Here is a 19,242-nt window from a genome sequence, read left to right on the forward strand (position 1 = left end):
TGCAAATAAAGAAGGCAGGTTGTGGTTCTGAAAACAGCTGTGCACATTTGTTTAATGTTTAGTTGTTTAATGTGTGGGGTGGTGGCTGCTCTGAGTACAACATGAATGCCCTGCAGCGCATAGTGACCACTGCGAGTAAAATCATCGGGGCTCCACTCCCCTCCCTGAAGGAAGTTTACGCCTCCCGTCTCACCCGCAAAGCGGCTGCGATTGCGTGTGATGAGAGTCACCCCGCTCACTCTTTGTTTGTACTTCTGCCCTCTAGGAAGAGATACAGATGCCTGCGCTCCCGCACCACCAGACTCAGGGACAGCTTCGTGCTCCAAGCTGTCCGGATCCTGAATTCCCTCCCCCCTCCACCCTCTGCTACATGACGTCCTGTTCTTTTGCGCAATGATCTGGCTGTCTGCTATTAGCGCGCTTGCTCCATTTTGCTGCTCTTATTTGTCTATTTATTTATTTATTTATTTATTTATTGTTTATTATTTGGGTTATTTGCTTATTACTTATTCGTTGCTCTTGTCTGTTCGTTTTTACTCTTTGTGCTATTTGGTGTGAGTGTTGTGTACTGTCTAGTCACCGTGGGACGGTGGGAAACGTAATTTCGATCTCTTTGTGTGCCTGGCATGTGAAGGAATTGACAATATAGCGGACTTTGACTTGACTTTGAATAGCTGCAGTGGGGAATGCTTTCCACTCGCTATGATTTCTCCACTCACTGAATTCTCTAGACATCATTCATACATGTTCAGACTTGAAAAGCAGAGCTCCAATCACATTATCCTACTGTATCGGCCTGGGAGACTAGGAAAGTTGTAACACTTGTAGGGCTGCAACTTATTATTGTTTTAATAGCTGAGTAATCTGTTGATTGTTTTATTGAGTCCTTGATGAATTAGATTAAAAAAATACACGTTTGAATTTACATTCCTTTACCCAAAAACTGCATGCCCACAACCCTTGTGTGGATAAAGCAATTCGGAAGATGAATGAAGGAATGAGGATATTTCAGATGGGTAGTGGAGGAGATGCAGAAATGTAAATTGTTTCATTTATGGGTTTGTTGTGTAGATATTGTCAAAATATCAGCAATTAGTGTTTTGTTCTGAAACACCAAACAAACAGAATGGTCCTTTTTGACGGAGAACTACAGAAATTCAGCTGACCCAGAGACCATGGGGGTCAAATCTGAAATTTCCTGAATTGTATTTGAGATTAGGTAATTTTCCATGACATTTATTAGGAGACACGTGAAACAAGTTTGCATTGCAGTTTAAACAACCAAGGACACAAAAAAACCTGAAGTTAGACGCAAATGTTAAATGTCTCCAGTTTCCCCTAAAGGTCCAAATCACTCAGACAGGGCAGAGAGCAATGTTCACTCCCACTGTGACTGACTGATACATGTAACTGTAGTGTTACACAGTGTGGTGTGGTGTTAATGATATTGAATGGGACTGCACTGCGTTATGTCCTGACTCCGCTCTGTTTATTTATCGTCAACGCCTCCATGTGGCGAGTGAGAGGAAAATCCCTGAATCAGCACTTGGGTGTTATTGCCACCTGGCTGTAGAACTGTGGAACCCCCAAAACTGAACCGCTCCACATTAGTGTACTTAGCGTACTAATGCTGTGTCCGTTTTTATTTTTTATTTCTAATAAATAAGATATTCAAGTGTTTGCGCTGTGGACCAAATTCAATACATGTATTGGATGAGATATAAGCATGTTATTGTATAAAACAAAAACAAATGATGCCTTTCAAAAACAACAACGCTCAATTGTGATCTTTGAGTATTTAACATAATCGCTCATATTTATGTTTGAAAAATTTGCAACAGTGTAGAACTCTGCATAAAAAACAAATGCTGCCTTACAAACACAATAAGGCTCAATTTGCAACAGTTTCAAACTCAGTCTATGTTGAATTCATTGTATTTAAGAGCTGTTGTAATATGATAATGGCTCTACTGCATTGCAAATTACAATAACCACAAATACAAGACGAGTTTGGAGAGCAGTGCGTATTTAAAGTGTCTAATTATAAATAATACTGTAGATTTTTCCACCAGGTCGTTCAGTTAAATCACATTCTCATTGTAACCACAAGAGGGCCCTGTGGATCAAAACATGCCTGGATTGCTTTAATACACGGACGGTTTATGATTAAGTCAATGTATATACCGTATTGGGTGCAAAGCGTATTCGAATTATTACCTATGTAAAACTCACTGAACTTGAGAACATCATCTCAACACACTTTTTGCACATATCATGGTTGATTTATTTAAATTTCCATGATAATGTAAACAAGATATTTTGAAGAATTTGCAGATTATTTTCCGAGGCCTTGAATGCAGAAGGTTTGAAAAGCAGAAGGTTTGGGTTGCTTATGTTGAGCCTGGTAATCATTGACATGGCGCCATGCTTCTTGCATTTGCACAGATTCATTGCTCTAATTTCTGCATCTTGCAGACATAAGGAAACACTTTTTGAAGGCTTTGTGCCCAAAGCGTTGTCCTCAAAGGGCAGTTTGCACAAACACGCACGTCGTCTGAGATTCAGGCCAGGAAAACAGAATGAAAGTGTTGTGGCCCTTCAGAAAACAACCAGACAGCAAGACATGTCAGACAGTATGTGTGTGTGTGTGTGTGTGTGTGTGTGTGTGTGTGTGTGTGTGTGTGTGTGTGTGTGTGTGTGTGTGTGTGTGTGTGTGTGTGTGTGTGTGTGTGTGTGTGTGTGTGTGTGTGTGTGTGTGTGTGTAGAGGGGAGAACACGACGTGAGGGGATTGCATAACCCATTGAGGATAAAGAACATGTGATTTCCATATAAATCAGTCACCCTGTGCAGGCTGAAGCTTTTATTAAAAACAAGACTGAAAGGTTTTACAACACACCGTGCTAATAATAATGAAATGACATTGATGAGAAGAATAGTTTGTTTGAAAGTAAGCACTCATTTTATTTGGGCAACACCTCAGCTCCATTTAATAAGTAGTCTGCGGTTTTATCATATTGTATCACCTGGACATTCTAAGGAGGTTTTGAACATCCAGTGCTTTTTACTTTCCATTTCATAATCTTTGTGAGCATGACTAACAATTCAAAACATGTAGCCAAAGTGTTAAAATGTAAATAATGTTTGACAGCTCAACAGCATGACGCACTACTCGCACTGACTGTACTTATTAGGTCAAATAAACTCTGTCTTTCTCTTTTGTTCTTTGCCACTATATTTTTTTTACTGACTGCACAGAAAAGACTGCATAAAGGTACAATAGACGATGCGGACAGACAAGTGTAACCTCTGTCCAAGCATGCCAGACAATGTAGGTTATTAATGAATATACCGTAAGTATCATCAGACAAGCCCTAAGTTCCAGCAGCCCGGAGAGAAAACAGCAATTCCCAATGGGACCACAGTACAGCGACATACCTCCTGACCTGTCAGACACATCTCTATGAATAGTTTTCCTGGAATCTGAGCTCATCACGTGCACGAGAGACTTTTACTGGTACGGTTGCGCTTTTCAGCTCTCTCTTGTCTATATTAGGACCACTTGCTAACATTTGCTCATGTGTAATTATGGAAGCAGATGAAGCAAAACAAATCAGTATGCCTGCCAAACTAAACCTCTTCTGCAAAGGTGATCTTATCCAAAGTGCAGGGTTCAATATGTATCTTTGATTGTTTTGAAATTTCTTTTCATGTTCACACATCAGATCAAAACACAATACATTGGCATTACTGCTTTATTCAATCCGAAGGGTCATAAATTGGAGTTTGTACTCATTGAGAGTACTTATCCCCAAATAATTTTTGTGGTGATAGACCTGACCCTGAGCTTTAGGCAAAATGGGTAAACACACGTTGACCTCATAACTAATTTTAAAGCCCTTGTCAATTTGACATCAAACAGCATTATGATGCAACAAAGGACATTTTCTGTAATTGTTGTCAAGTTAGACACACCCATATTTAGTGGTCTGCTGTTCTGTTTCGGTTGGTTAATCAAAGAAAACAAATGGATGAAGATCTTCAATGATCTCGTTGTTGTTTATATTACTCCTGTGAAAGTGCGAATTTACATTTGCAGATTTTTTTTGTTTACTGAAAAATTAATCTCAGTGTTTTAGTTGTTAGCTAACATAATAAATTGTTTTGCCACATCTTGTGGCTTCTGGGGGCCAAGGGACTCTGTGATGAGGATTTTCATTTGACAAAGTGGAATTAATACATTAAAGTGTATATATGGCACACAAAAGTGTGCATTTTGGCATTCCAAACATCGCATCACCTGCAGCAAAGCTATGACAAAAATGTTCTGCACACCTGTACATGTACATGAACATTCAACTCTTCAGTTGATTTTTTAACGACATGATCACACGCAGTGCTATTGTAATCAGGGTATTCCATGTTCTTACTTCCTGTGAGATTAGATGCAATTAGAAACATTGGTCATAAATTGCAGTTTTTCTTTATGTTAATATGTAAATAATGTAATGTAATAATAATATGTCAAGTGACACCATATAACATTATTATAATCAAACACACGATCAGTAGTCACTAGCTGGATATGGGTACTTTAATTCACTTAAATTAGGATTCTGCACAGCAGTTATAAGGCAAAAAAAAGGAAAAGAAAAAACCACTTCATCAGAAAAAACATCCTGACACTAACCAGAAAGAATTTTTTATTGTTCTCTGGAAAGAACATTGTTGCTATTTTTGTGTAACACTGACTTTGACCTTGTATGAGGGTATGATTTACCAAACCTATGGAGTAGGAACCCAACAAACCAGATTCAGTTATTTTTGTATTTATTATTATTATTATTATTATTATTATTATTATTATTATTATTATTACTGAGCAACTGTCAGTGTAAAATAATGTAAACTACATTGTTGATTGTCAAGTAAACACACACAAATTTGGCAAAATGCGTATGATATAGCTCAAGCTCGCTGGATCATTTATTATCGGGTTAAGAACAATATGTTGATGTTAAGCCAGCACATGATTATATTTGAGTGGGTTTGGGTTCTGAGCGGGAATTGAATTTCCAGTGTGCATCTTGAACTGAAAAGGTTTGGGAAACCATGAGTGGGGGCAAGATGTGTAACAGTTCATTTGGGTTGTCTTCTCATGCCACGAGTTTTTCCGGGTTTTTGGAAAGGCTCTGCATCAAACTACTTTGAAAGCTTTGTTCTGGTAATTCAGGAACCAAAAACTCCACTAAAAGGTCACAGATGCTGTAAACCAGATGTCTAATAAAACAGAATACAGGAGTTTAATTAGTAATGGGAACAGCAATTGACTACTGAATAACTAGAATCAGATCATTAAACTTTAATTCACATGAGCCGTTTATCGAATTATTCAGTACTTAGGTCATCATGAAGTTCGCATTTACCTCATCGTCCACAGTATACAGTGAGTGGTCCACACTTACCTGTTAATATAGGGGTTTTGGAAGGAATCAAAGACAGACTCCCAACTGAGTTTGTACTTCTCGGAGCCGAGCAAATCTGTGACTATGTCTGTGAACACAAAGTCAAGGAAAGGAAATAAAATTGACTGCCTAAATTATTTTTATATCAAAGTATGGGAAGCCACCGTTCCTTGTGTACACTTGTGATTTGGGGTTGGCTATGAAAAAAACAGTGGTGTTGACTACAGCAGATTTGACACATTCAGGATTTATGTGGTCTATCACTGATAAAGTTTAAAAAAAAACAATCACCAATTGATTTACAAGGTGGGGAAATATGCCGTTTTAAATGACTTGTTTATTTCCTTCACTTGTGTATTACTGAGTATGAACAAAATTATTCCCAATTACGTTTTACCACGTTTAGCAATGTCTGCCATGCCAGTTGAAGATTCTTATCTAAAGACATACTGGAGCAGCCTACGAAGAGAGCACGAAAGTAAGCCTAGTGGTCATGAACCAGTATATTAGTTTTTCAGCATTAGCGAATTGCAAGAAAGTTTGAATTAAGCAATTCAAAGTTACCCAAGTGAGAAAATGCTCCCCTTGACACGTTTTTGGACACGAGTGTTAAATGGTATCTTCCTGGTCAGAAGGTCAAAATTGGAATCAAATGATTAGCTTGCTAACACTTTTTACATTAAATAAAGTTTTGAAATGTTTCAGACTAACAGATGTCAATCTTTCACTTGCCTTAATTTTCGTACTACAAGTCGCGTTTGTTTGGGTGGGGGGGGGGGGGCGACTTATACTCAGGAGCGACTTATATGTGATTTTTTCCACAAATTTTCAAAATTCAAAAATCCGCTATGTAGTGAAACCACGATTAAACAAACGGCGTGTAGCAAGGGATTACTGTCATTTGAACTGCAAGTGACGTCACCAGTGCCGCGCGGCGGTTGTTTACATAAAGGATTCCATCACGGGATGACGAAGGGCCCCACGTTTGAAGGATTTAATGATTTGGAGTGACACAAGGTTTGAAAAACGTATTTATGTTATAGTTATTTGATATATTTTATTTTGTGTAGCAACTTGTATATGTTTTTATCGTTACAGTTCAGTAGTTGTTGGCTCGTTGAACTCTTGTTTTGCGCAGCGTTGACATAAAGGACAAGGAATTTGATCGATGGATTTAATGATTAGGAGTAACACAGATGGTTTGATAATATTGTTGTTATATGATAGTTATTTGAAATATACTTTATATATCGTTATATGGGTCTGTGGAATAATTAAAAATGCAACTTACAACGAGTCCGATGTGAGCGGCGCATACGCTGCATTGTTTACATAAAAGACGATCGATGAATTTAATGAATTGGAGTGACACAGATGGTTTAATAAACGTGTTATTTTGTAATATGATACATGGTTGATTACATGGTCGCTAATAATCGATATGAATCTTTTCAGTCTGGGTTTAAAGCTAATCATTCCACTGAGACAGCACTTGCTAAAGTGACTAATGATCTCCTCTTAGCTATGGATTCAAATACTTCGTCGGTATTGTTACTACTAGATCTTAGTGCTGCCTTTGACACTGTTGACTTCAATATTTTGTTAGAGCGTCTTAAAGGTTGTGTTGGTATTTCGGGGTCAGCACTAGACTGGTTTCGTTCGTATCTATCAGACAGGACGCACCGAGTGGTCCATGGCAATGCGTCCTCTGAGCTCTATAAAGTTACGTGTGGTGTCCCACAGGGATCGGTGCTAGGACCACTTCTATTTAATATTTATATGACTCCGCTTGGGGACATAATACGTAAATATAATGTTAGTTTTCAATGTTATGCGGATGACACCCAATTATATATGCCATTATCAATGACAGATCCGCGGGACTGTTGTAATCTTGAGGCATGCCTTGCAGAGATCAAGCAATGGATGTCTCTCAACTTCCTTCGTCTGAACCCAGATAAAACTGAGATGTTGATAATTGGTCCAGCTCGTTATCAACATTTATTTAAGGAAACCGCTATAACTCTGGATAGCCGTATTATCACTCAGAGTGATACTGTAACTAATCTCGGGGTAATATTTGACCAAACGCTCTCCTTTCAACAGCATATTAAAAATATAACCAGAATAGCATTTTTTCACCTTCGTAATATTGCTAAGATTCGCCCAATCCTCTCGACCAGTGATGCCGAAATTATTATACATGCATTTATCACGTCGCGCCTGGACTACTGTAATGCATTATTCTCTGGTCTTCCCAAGTCCAGCATCAAAAGTCTACAGTTAGTGCAAAATGCTGCTGCGAGGCTGCTCTCACGGACAAGAAAATTTGATCACATTACCCCAATATTAGCCAATTTACATTGGCTCCCGGTCCATTTAAGATGTGACTTCAAAGTTCTTTTGTTAACCTATAAATCATTGCATGGCTTAGCGCCTTCATATCTCGTCGACTTAGTTGTTCCTTATGTTCCGTCTCGTAACCTTCGTTCGCAAAACGCTAGTTTTTTAGTGACACAGAGGGCCAAGAAAATGTCTGCAGGGGCTAGAGCATTTTCCATTCGGGCTCCAGAGCTCTGGAATGCCCTGCCAATGGATATTAGAACTGCTACCTCAGTAGAAACATTTAAGACACGTTTAAAGACGTATTTCTATGATGTGGCCTTTAACCTCTCCCCGACCCCACGACCCCACCCCTCCCCGGCTGGGGAGGTGGTTAGGTGACACCCATGCTGACGATGGCTATCTAGATTCTCGTGGACCAATTCACCATGAGGGAACTGCAGTGGAATACCCTCCTGGAGGACACTGCCAGGACAATCGAAGGCACCTCCGACAGCTCTTGGCTTTGGCCTGGGCATCCACTTTTTGGTTTCCATATGATGTATTTTATGTGCCCTCTTTGCATCCATTGCAGCCTGGTGATCCTGAAAGGGGGATCCTTCCATCTGTGGTCCCTTCTCAAGGTTTCTCATTTTTCCCCTTGTAGGGGTTTTTTGAGTTTTTCCTTGCCCTTTTGGGAGCCTAAGATCAGGGGATGCTTTGAGAATTATTGTCAATTGATTGTCTATGTGAAGCCCTTTGAGACTGCTTGTGATTTAGGGCTATACAAATAAACTTGACTTGACTTGACTTGACTAATACTTATTTGAATAACTCTGAATGTTACGTCAGGCCCGTTCTCAGCTTCTCGTTTGTGTATATGTCACGTTAGCATATCATATCGTTTACCCTGTTGTTGCTGGTTCATGTCTGTTCTTGGTGTTGGATTTTGACAAATAAATTTGCCCCAAAAGTGCGACTTATACTCCGGTGCGACTTATATATGTTTTTTTTCACTTTATTGTGCATTTTATGGCTGGTGCGACTTATACTCCAGAGCGACTTATAGTCCGAAAATTACGGTATATTTGTTTTGTAAAAGTTCTTCTCTAATAGTTCAAACAGTGGCACTTAAGGGTTAATAGTTATAACTTACTTGATTTAAAAATGTATATTTCCTGATGGTTTAGCAGACTTTGGCCCATCCACATTTAGGCTGAAAACTGCGACGTCAGACTGATATTAGCGTCAGAATAGTGTATTTCTTTATGTTAGTACATGCACTTGGTTTCCTCACAAATCAATGCAACTGTACTGTCTCCACATCAACTGTTATTTTTAACTATTTTAAAGTGGTCAAAAATAGCTCCAGAATAAATCTATGAAAGCTCTTGAATGTTGGAAATGTCTGAGAAGGGTTGTAAAAAGGCATTTTGTAAAAAGAGCATTAAGGGGCAATTACTATTTTTACTTACCGTATTTTCCGGACGATAAGGCGCACCTAAAAACCTATAATTTTCTCGAAAGCCGACACTGCGCCTTATAGTCCGGTGCGCCTTATATATGGACCAAATTCCTAAATTTAAACTAGCCCGAAGCATTGTGTCATGAAATCAATCATAAGTGGCCCGCTGAAGACTATGAATCATGAATCAAAAAGACTAAGGATCATTAGTTTGTAATTTGTTGCATCTAAAGTTGAAATAAAAAAGATAAAATGGGGAATGATTTGATTTGGATTAAAAATCTGACATGATGCATTAATGGTGCGGTTTATAGTCCGGTGCGCTTTATTTAAGGACAGACTTAAAGCCCCCCATTCTCAGGTACGAAATGGTCATGTGACAAGTTCCCGCCTCAGGTACGAAATGGTCATGTGACAAGTTCCCGCCTTTCCGGACAGTATAAAACAAGCTGACCTGGAGACAGGAGTTGTTGTTTCATCTGCTGCCGTGCCTTGTGTATTGACCGCCATTAAACAAGATCTTGCCAATAAAGAATCAACTCCAAACTCCACACCTTTGCTTTCCTGGCTCAACAACGGACATCCCGCACAACACGCAACATGAGCAAACAAAATACCTAAACGGGGTTTGTTATTGAAAAATTGTTAGCGGTCTTTTAAATTCTACCAAAATCAAAAAGTGCAGGGTGTCAACAGCATCTCGAATAGAGCGTTCAGAATTGCATATAAAAATAAAAATAAAGGTCTCTGAAGTTTTACATCAATCTCAATGGCTGTTGGATTAAAAAAACAATCAGTACTGTATGGGCCCGAATATAATATGACCCTGATTATAAGACGACCATCTCTTTTTCAAGACTCAAGTTTGAAAAAAGACCAAATTCAATTTTTATACAGAAAATAATAACAGTACATCTGAAATAAATTATTATAATATATTTGAGAGAAAAAGCATGTTATTTTGCCTCATTCAAATCATGCAAAAACTGTCTATCACATCTTAATATCTGAACATTTAAATATGTAAACTAAAGTGCAATCACATTTGTAAATGAATAGCTTCTGTTTTTTTAAATGCAAATAAACCTAGTGTTTCTCCATTTTCTGTTATTTCTTCTCTTATTTTCTACTCTTTTCTTTCCTACCGCTATTTTTTATTTTTCTTCTTTATGCTACTGCTATTTTTATTTTTATTCTTCGTGACAGGGGTTCGCTTTGGCATTTGCTTTAAAGATATCTGGCGCCATCTAGCGTTGTGAATGGGTATAATGTCTAGACCCCCGAATGTATGACAACCCCCACTTTTTCAGTCTTATTTCAATGCAAAAAACCACCATCTTATATTCACGCCAATACGGTATGTGCAAAAATTCCAAATATCACATCTAATAATCAGTTTGTACCGAAACAAAACTATTTGAAATGAGCTCATAAAAATCATAGCCAAGCAACAGAGCCTCATCCACACATCACTGCGGTGAAAACATGCAAGTGACAGTGTTGCAACTGTTATTTTGCAGTATTTGGATTGATTCCATTCGACCTTAGTGCTTCCACTATAGTAAAACTCAAATTGCGTACCTGGCAGAAGATTCATAAGACAATACAAGGCTTGATTCTTGGTGTTGTCCTTCTGCTGGTGACTTCGTTCTATTTGAGGTGAGGTGGGCAAAACTCCTCCTGGCCATATAGACTCCTGGATGACCTGAAGGTAATGGACCCAATACCTGGTACATGTCAGATTGGCCACATTCACATCCAGCCATCTGAAATTTGAAAATACACAAGAGGTTCTGGTTTGAAACATTGAAGAAAACTGGATTCTAGGTTAATCATATTTCATACCGTAGATTTTGGACTATAAGTCGCGTTTTTTTTCATAGTTTGGGTGGGGGGCCCGACTTATACTCAGGAGTTTTTACTTGATCATTAACACCTTACTGACTTACTAGTATAGTTGATCACTTGACATGTTATTTTCACTTTAAACCGCATGAGGGCGCACTATGGCTGTGGAATAATTGGAGCTTCACTGAATATGAGTTCCATTCACTGACTTCCGGCATCAGGAGATTTTATGATTTGGAGTGACACAGATGGTTTGATAAACTTGTCATCCATCCATCCATCCGTCCATCCATCTTCTTCCGCTTATCCGGGGTCGGGTCGCGGGGGCAGCAGCTTTAGGAGGGACTCCCAGACTTCCCTCTCCCCAGCAACTTCATCCAGCTCATCCCAGGGGATTGCAAGGCATTCCCAGGCCAACTGAGAGACATAGTCTCTCCAGCGCGTCCTGGGTCGTCCCCGGGGTCTCCTACCGGTGGGACATGCCCGGAACACCTCCCCAGGGAGGCGTCCAGGAGGCATCCTGATGAGATGCCCGAGCCACCTCATATGGCTCCTCTCAACGTGGAGGAGCAGCGGCTCTACTCCGAGTCTCTCCCGGATGACCAAGCTTCTCACCCTATCTCTAAGGGAGAGCCCGGACACCCTGCGGAGGAAACTCATTTCGGCCGCTTGTAACCTGGATCTCGTTCTTTCGGTCACGACCCATAGCTCGTGACCATAGGTGAGGGTAGGAGCGTAGATCGACCGGTAAATCGAGAGCTTTGCCATTTGGCTCAGCTCTCTCTTCACCACAGCGGACCGGTACAGAGTCCGCATTACTGCCAACGCTACACCGATCCGCCTGTCAATCTCGCGCTCCATCCTGCCCTCACTCGTGAACAAGACCCCAATATACTTGAACTCCTCCACTTGGGGCAGGATCTCATCCTCGATCCGGAGAGGGCATCCACCCTTTTCCGACCGAGGACCATGGACTCGGATTTGGAGGTTGTGACCCTCATCCCAACAGCTTCACACTCTGCTGCAAACCGCTCCAGTGAGAGCTGGAGATAACGGCCTGAAGAAGCCAACAGCACCACGTCATCTGCAAAAAGCAGTGACGCGATGCTGAGGTTCCCAAACCGGAACCCCTCGACGCCTCGGCTGCGCCTAGAAATTCTGTCCATAAAAATTATGAACAGAATCGGTGACAAAGGGCAGCCTTGGCGGAGTCCAACCCTCACTGGGAACGAATCCGACTTACTGCCGGAAATGCAGCATTTGATGATACAGGGACCGAACCGCCCTGATCAATTGGCTCGGGACCCCGTACTCCCGAATCACCCTCCACAGAACCTCCCGAGGGACACGCCTCAATGTCCCCCGCCTCCCCAGGGACGTGGGAAAAGCTCTGCCGGAGGTGGGACTTGAAGCTCTTCCTGACAGGGGATTCTACCAGATGTTCCCAGCAGACCCTCACAGAGGGTTTGGGCCTACCAGGTCGGACCGGCATCTTCCCCCACCATCAGAGCCAACCCACCACCAGGTGGTGATCAGTTGACAGCTCGCCCCTCTCTTCTTCAGTGTCCAAAACATGCGGCCGCAAATCCGATGACACGACTACAAAGTCGATCAACGAACTGCAGCCTAGGGTGTCCTGGTGCAAAGTGCACACATGGACACCCTTATGTTTGAACATGGTGTTCATTATAGAAAATCCGTGTCGAGCACAGAAGTCCAACAATAGAACACCGCTCTGGTTCAGATCGGGGGGGCCGTTCCTCCCAATCACGCCCTTCCAGGTCTCACTGTCATTGCCCACGTGAGCATTGAAGTCACCCAGTAGAACGATGGAGTCCCCTGAAGGAGCGCTCTCCAGCACTTCCTCCAAGGACTCCAAAAAGGGTGGGTACTCTGAGCTGCCGTTCGGTGCATAGACACAAACAACAGTCAGCACCCGTCCCCCCACCCGAAGGCAGAGGGAGGCTACCCTCTCGCTCACCGGGGTGAACCCCAATGTGCAGGCGCCCAGCCGGGGGGGCAATAAGTATGCCAACACCTGCTCGACGCCTCTCACCGTGGGCAACTCCAGAGTGGAAGAGAGTCCTGCCCCTCTCTAGAGGGCTTGTACCACAGCCCAAACTACCGTAATTTTGGGACTATTAGTCGCTCCGGAGTATAAGTCGCACCAGCCATAGAATGCACAATAAAGTGAAAAAAAACATATATAAGTCGCTCCGGAGTATAAGTCGCACTTTTAGGGCAAATGTATTTGTCAAAATCCAACACCAAGAACAGACATGAACCAGCAACAACAGGTTAAACGATACGGTATGCTAACGTAACATACACAAACGAGGAGCTGAGAACGGGCCTGACGTAACATTCAGAGTTATTCAAGTGAGTATTACATAAATAACACGTTTATCAAACCATCTGTGTCACTCCAATTCATTAAATCCATCGATGTGCTTTATGTAAAGTTTACATTGTAAACAATGCTGCAGTACGCGTATGCGCTGCATATGCTGACATCAGACTATTTGTTTATTTGTTTGCATTTCTAATTATACCACAGATCCATATAACGATATATAAAGTATATTTCGAATAACTATCATATTACAACAACATTATCAAACCATCTGTGTCACTCCATATCATTAAATCCATCGATCGTCTATTAGGTAAACAATGCAGAGTACGCTCGCCCTCGGATTCGTCGTGATTTGCATTTCTAATTATTTCACAGACCCATATAACGATATAGTATAAAGTATATTTTAAATAACTATCCTATAGTAACAATATTATCAAACCATATGTGTCGCTCCAATTCATTAAATCTATCGATCGTGCTTTATGTAAACAATGCTGCCTATGTGCTGCATATGCTGACGTCGGACCCGTTGCAAATTGCTTTTCTAATTATACCACAGACCCATATAACGGTAAATATAGTATATTTTAAATAACTATAATATTACAACAACATTATCAAACCAGCTGTGTCACTCCAAATCATTAAATCCATCGATCAAATTCCTCGTTCTTCATGTCAACAACGGCTGCATGTCGACGTGGGCTGCAGCGATCTCGTACATAACTATGTTGTAGCGTTAACAAAATACCAAGAAAGACGTGGGTTTGGTAAACGGCTCTTTATTTAACAAAACAAGAGTTCAACGAGCCAACAACTACTGAACATCCAGCAACGGAGGTGGAAGAGAGCTTCATAAATAGGACCGGGTGTGCTTAAAAGCCATGTCCGAGCCCCATCCACCGTCCCCGGACAGCCACCCGGCCGAGCGCCGGCCCCCAACTTTCATCCACGAAAGTGAAAGAGAGCTCCCGTCGAGAAGGACCGGGCGTGCGTAAAAGCCATCATAGTTTTTCAAACCTTCTGTGTCACTCCAAATCATTAAATCCTTCAAACTCTTTGTTCTCCGTGTCACTTACAAACAAAGCCGTTAATGATGCCGGTAGTACGTGGGGCCCTTCGTCATCTTCGTCATCCCGTGATCAAATCCTTTGTCTTTTATGTAAACAAGCCCCGCGCGGCACGGGTGACGTCACTTGCAGTTCAAATGACAGTAATCCCTTGCTACATCGCGGTTCGTTTTTCGCAGTTTCACTACATCGCGGACTTTTGAATTTTGAACATTTTTGAAAAAAATTACATGTAAGTCGCTCCTGAGTATAAGTCGCCCCCCCACCCAAACTATGACAAAAACTGCGACTTATAGTCCGAAAATTACGGTATGTGTGGAGGCAAGTCCGACTATGTCTAGTCGGAACTTTTCTGCCTCACACAACAGCTCGGGCTCCTTTCCAGCTAGAGAAGTGACATTCCATGTCCCTAGAGCCAGCCTCTGCAGCCGGGGATCAGACCGCCAAGGTCCCTGCCTTTGGCCGCCGCCCAGCTCACTTTGCACCCGACCCCTTTGGCCCCTCTTACAGGTGGTGTGCCCATGGGAAGGGGGACCAACGATTTTCTTTTCGGGCTATGCCCAGCCGGAACCCATGGGCGAAGGCCCGGCCACCAGGCCTGGGTCCAGAGAGGGGCCCCGGTGACCCGCGTCCGGGCGAGGGAAAACTGAGTCCATTTTTGTTTATCATCATAAGGGGCTTTGGTGAGCCGTGCTTTGTCTGGCCCCTCACCTAGGACCCTTTTGCGATGGGTGACCCTAACAGGGGCAAGAAGCCCCAGACAACATGGCTCTTAGGATCATAGGGGCACGCAAACCCCTCCACCACGATAAGGTGACGACTCACGGATGGGAATAGTTTATTTAGAGTAGCAACATCTTTGTTGTTAGATCTCAGTAGTTTCCGAGTAACTAGCAAGGCCGTGAAGGTGGGGGGGCGGCACGATCCAGGGCGCTTGCTTATAGCACTGCGTTGGCTCATATGTTGAGGTCTTGTTTTATAAAATAAAGAGCCGATTACCAAACCCACATATTGACTGGTACTCTGGTAATGCTACAATATAGTTATATACGCAGATCTGTGGAATAATTGGACCCATAACTGACAACGAGGCTGACGTTAACCGTTTTTTTTTTTTTTTAAGTGACACAGCGGAGTAAGATTCCGATGGATTTAATGATTTGGAGTGACACGGATGGTTTGTTAAATTTTTGTTTATAATACATTTATTTGAAATATCTAGTCTGATGTCAACAGCTGTTTGTGACAAGACAAAGATTCAGATGGATTCAATGATTCTGAGTGATACAGATGGTTTGATAAAATGGTTGTTTATATAATAGTTATTTGATATATAGTTTATATATCATTTTATTGGCCTGTGGAATAATTTGAACTGCAAATAAATGACGAGTCCAATGTCAGCGGCGCGCCGCACACGCGTCGTTGTTTACATAAAGGACAAAGAATTCGATTGATGGATTTAATAATTTCTCATGGGGGTAGTTCTGTTGGTTCTTCTTTCTAGTGTCGGTCACGATTGCTCAATTTAATGTCTTGACCTCAACCAACTTGAGCATGCTAATATGTCAGCAAGATTACGCAAACTTAAGCACTCATTTGTGTTCTGAAAGCAGTAAGTGCTTCTCATTGGGGTATTCTTTGAACTTTTCAAACTGTCTTTTCAAAAGTTGATGCTATCAAATCATGACCATGTCAAATGGAGGCCTTGACGATATCCCTGTTCCAGAACCTATTCTCAGGAGTTTCAGCATCCATTTGCAATAGCATGACGTTCTTGGTCATTAACACACCCCAAACAATTGTACTGACTGGGAATTTTAATGCAGTAAGTGCTTTTGTTGGGGTAATGTTGCTGCACACACATTAGGTTCCTGGCACTTGGGACATGGTGGGAACTCAATTCCTGGATGATATTTGCTGCTTTTGCATTGCTGAAAAATGTTCACGTAGTCACTTTGTGACGACCTCAAATTGAAACACCAAAGTTTTTCTTCTCACAAGTGCTTCCTTTTGGGGTTGTCGCGGCAGTGGATTTCTCAGAAAACGGCTGCTCACACTGTTAACGATTGCATGAACTGAAAACGATTAGAGCCATTCATTAACCGCAATACATTCAAACCTAAGCACCCACTGCAGTAAGTGCTTCTCGTTGGGGTAGTCCTGGTGACTTTCCAATCTTCCATTGGTCAAAATTGTTCAATGCAACGTATTGACCCCAACAAAGCTAAATTGTCAGCAAGATGACTCAAACCTAAGCACTCAACTGGTTTCTGAAAGCTGTAAGTTCTTCTCGTTGGGGTAGTCTTGGTGACTTCCCAAACGACCAATAGTCAAAATTGTTCAATGTAATGTCTTGACCCGAACCAAGCTAAATATGTCGGAGGGATTACTCAAACCTAAGCACTCACTTGTGTTCTGAAAGCAGTAAGTGCTTCTCGTTGGGGTCGTCCTGGTGACTTTCCAATCTACCATTGGTCAAAATTATTCAATGCAATGTCTTAAAGGAATATAAGAGTTTGATCTTAAAGTAGTTCATTAGACATCTTGTGTATGAGAGTATGAATCTGTAAAGTGCTGAGTGTGTGACGATGGAGACAAAACAAGATATGTGGGCAAGGATGTGCACGAATGAAATGTTCCAGATTAAACAATGACGCAGGAGCAGCAAGGAGTACAAGATGACCCAGGGGCAGCGGGTAGATAACAACTGGGGACCCTGTATGGAAAACTACAACCAGGAGGAGCGAGCAAATGATTCTGCAGAAGAAGAAAGACCAATAAGAGCAAGCTAAAGTTAAATGCAGTGTACACATAGCCAATAGAATAATGACAGAATGCCTTTGTTGATGTGCCATTTGCATATTGTGTAGTATAACTAATGGCTGGGCAACTCGGAAGTAGAGTACGTCTGCTGGTGGGAACAGAGACGTACAGAGGTGTATTGAGAGGGACCCGAGACCCAGGTGATGTATTAGATTTGTGTGTTAGGAATAAATCCACTCGTGTGTGAAAATGCCAGCTTCCTGATACCTTTCTATTGCAGAACGAGCGCGCAAATTGTTGGAAGAGTGGCAGTTGGGTAAGGTCACAAATTGGAGTCAGATTAGTAACTCGCGTTCAAGTTAAATTAGAAATATATTCCAACAAATTATGGTGACCCCGACGTGATGCAAGAGAGGTAAAAGAGTCTGGGACTCTAAGGAAGTCTGGGACTTCGGTAACCACAAGAGTCTGGGACTCGGGGTCTGGGACCCACGTCCACACCAGGTGACGACCTGATAAAGACGCCACACGTCCGACCGTCTTTCCTCTTGGGCCCACAGTGAGATAAGGTAAGCAGATTCCTTTTCAAATTCTGCACATTGACAACGCTAAATTACAAGAGGAAGGATGAGCGGAACAGTGAAAGTGTGTAGTAGGGTATAAAATCTGGGATTTACCTACTAGAATAGTTTGGAACTATTTGCGGTTACTATACGGTTTAAAATCTGGGATTTACGTATCAGTACAAGTGTGGACTTAGTAGGGTATAAAATCTGGGATTTACCTACTAGAATAGTTTGGAACTATTCGTGGTTACGATACGGTTTAAAATCTGGGATTTACGTATCAGTGTGAGTGTGAGTGTGGAAACTAAAATTGTTCTGCGTAAAAAGTGGTTGGGAGACACACGAGTGGATTTAAAGATGGCGGATAAGAGGAAGTGGGATAATGGTCTCGGGTCCCTTCAAATTAAGGGTCCCTTCAAATTAATGGAAGAAAAAGTAAGAAATAAGTGAAAGGCAGGATCCTGATTGAAATAAAAATCTAGATAAACGGATCAAACCCATGTAACAGAATGGGAACCTGGCTGAGAAAAAAAAAAAAAAAAAGAAGAAACGGAAATTATCTTAAATGTACAGGAGATATTCGCGTTAAAGGAAAAAGTAAGAGAGAAACACTGAAGTTAAAATTTGCAAAATAAAAGGAAAAGAATTACAAAAAGCGTCTAAAAGTAAAATAGAGAATAAATCAGACAAGTAAGATGAGCAAAAAGGTGTTCTTAGTGTGGTCTTTGTGGTCTTTTATGTTGTGCGCCAAACGTGTGTGTAGGGTGTGTGTGCGTGCGTGGGCGCGCAGAGGATCCTCGTGTGTGTGTGTATGTGTGGGTGTGTGAGTGAGATGTGTGTCCTATGGAAGAAATTAGTCATGGAGAATGTTCAGGAGCCTGTTGAGCGATAATAGGGAAGTTGAGAAGTAGACGATGAGTATGTTTAAGTTGGTTGGAGAAACTAAGATGATCGAGGTGTGGCAGTAGAGAAAATAAGATGTGTGGCAGTAGAGACTATAAAGTGTGTGACAGAAAGTGACTAGAAAGGTGGCCTGATAGGATGAGAATAATAGACAACAAATGTTGTGTAGAAGACAGTGAAAGATGTTGAATGTGAACATGATGAAGGGGAACAGTAAAGTAGGCCTGCCCTTTGAGAGGGTGAGATTGAGGAGCGTGCCTGCGCTTGCGCGTAGTCATGGGTCTGTGCTATGCTCGTGTGTGTGTGTGGTGGGCCGGCATCATGATTGTTGCAGGAAAAGGCCAGCCTGTGGGCAATCAACATTGATGCCACGTCCCCCCTCACACGGGGGGTGCTATGGCTGCGGGTGAGGCAGAGAAAGTGTGAGTTTTTCAGAGAAGGTTTGAAGAAGAGTGATGCACATTTGCATAAAGGATAAAA

General features: G+C 41.8%; 1 protein-coding gene across 3 annotated transcripts in view; it reads right to left on the reverse strand.

Moving 5' to 3' along the window:
- Window positions 1–347: 347 nt before the first annotated feature.
- Window positions 348–19,242, reverse strand: part of snx19b (sorting nexin 19b) — a 140,769-nt gene continuing 121,874 nt past the window's right edge. For all 3 annotated transcript variants that reach the window (XM_085916874.1, XM_085916872.1, XM_085916873.1), the window contains exons 12-14: window positions 10,832–11,016; window positions 5,464–5,551; window positions 348–5,278 (exon numbers count right to left, since the gene is read on the reverse strand). In XM_085916874.1, the coding sequence (XP_085773000.1) occupies window positions 5,155–5,278; window positions 5,464–5,551; window positions 10,832–11,016 (397 nt within the window). In that variant the 3' untranslated portion in view covers window positions 348–5,154. The remainder of the gene's footprint in view (window positions 5,279–5,463; window positions 5,552–10,831; window positions 11,017–19,242) is intronic.

Source organism: Syngnathus leptorhynchus, chromosome 7 (assembly GCF_054491065.1).
Source record: "Syngnathus leptorhynchus isolate UIUO chromosome 7, UIUO_Slep, whole genome shotgun sequence".
Lineage (NCBI taxonomy): Eukaryota > Metazoa > Chordata > Actinopteri > Syngnathiformes > Syngnathidae > Syngnathus > Syngnathus leptorhynchus.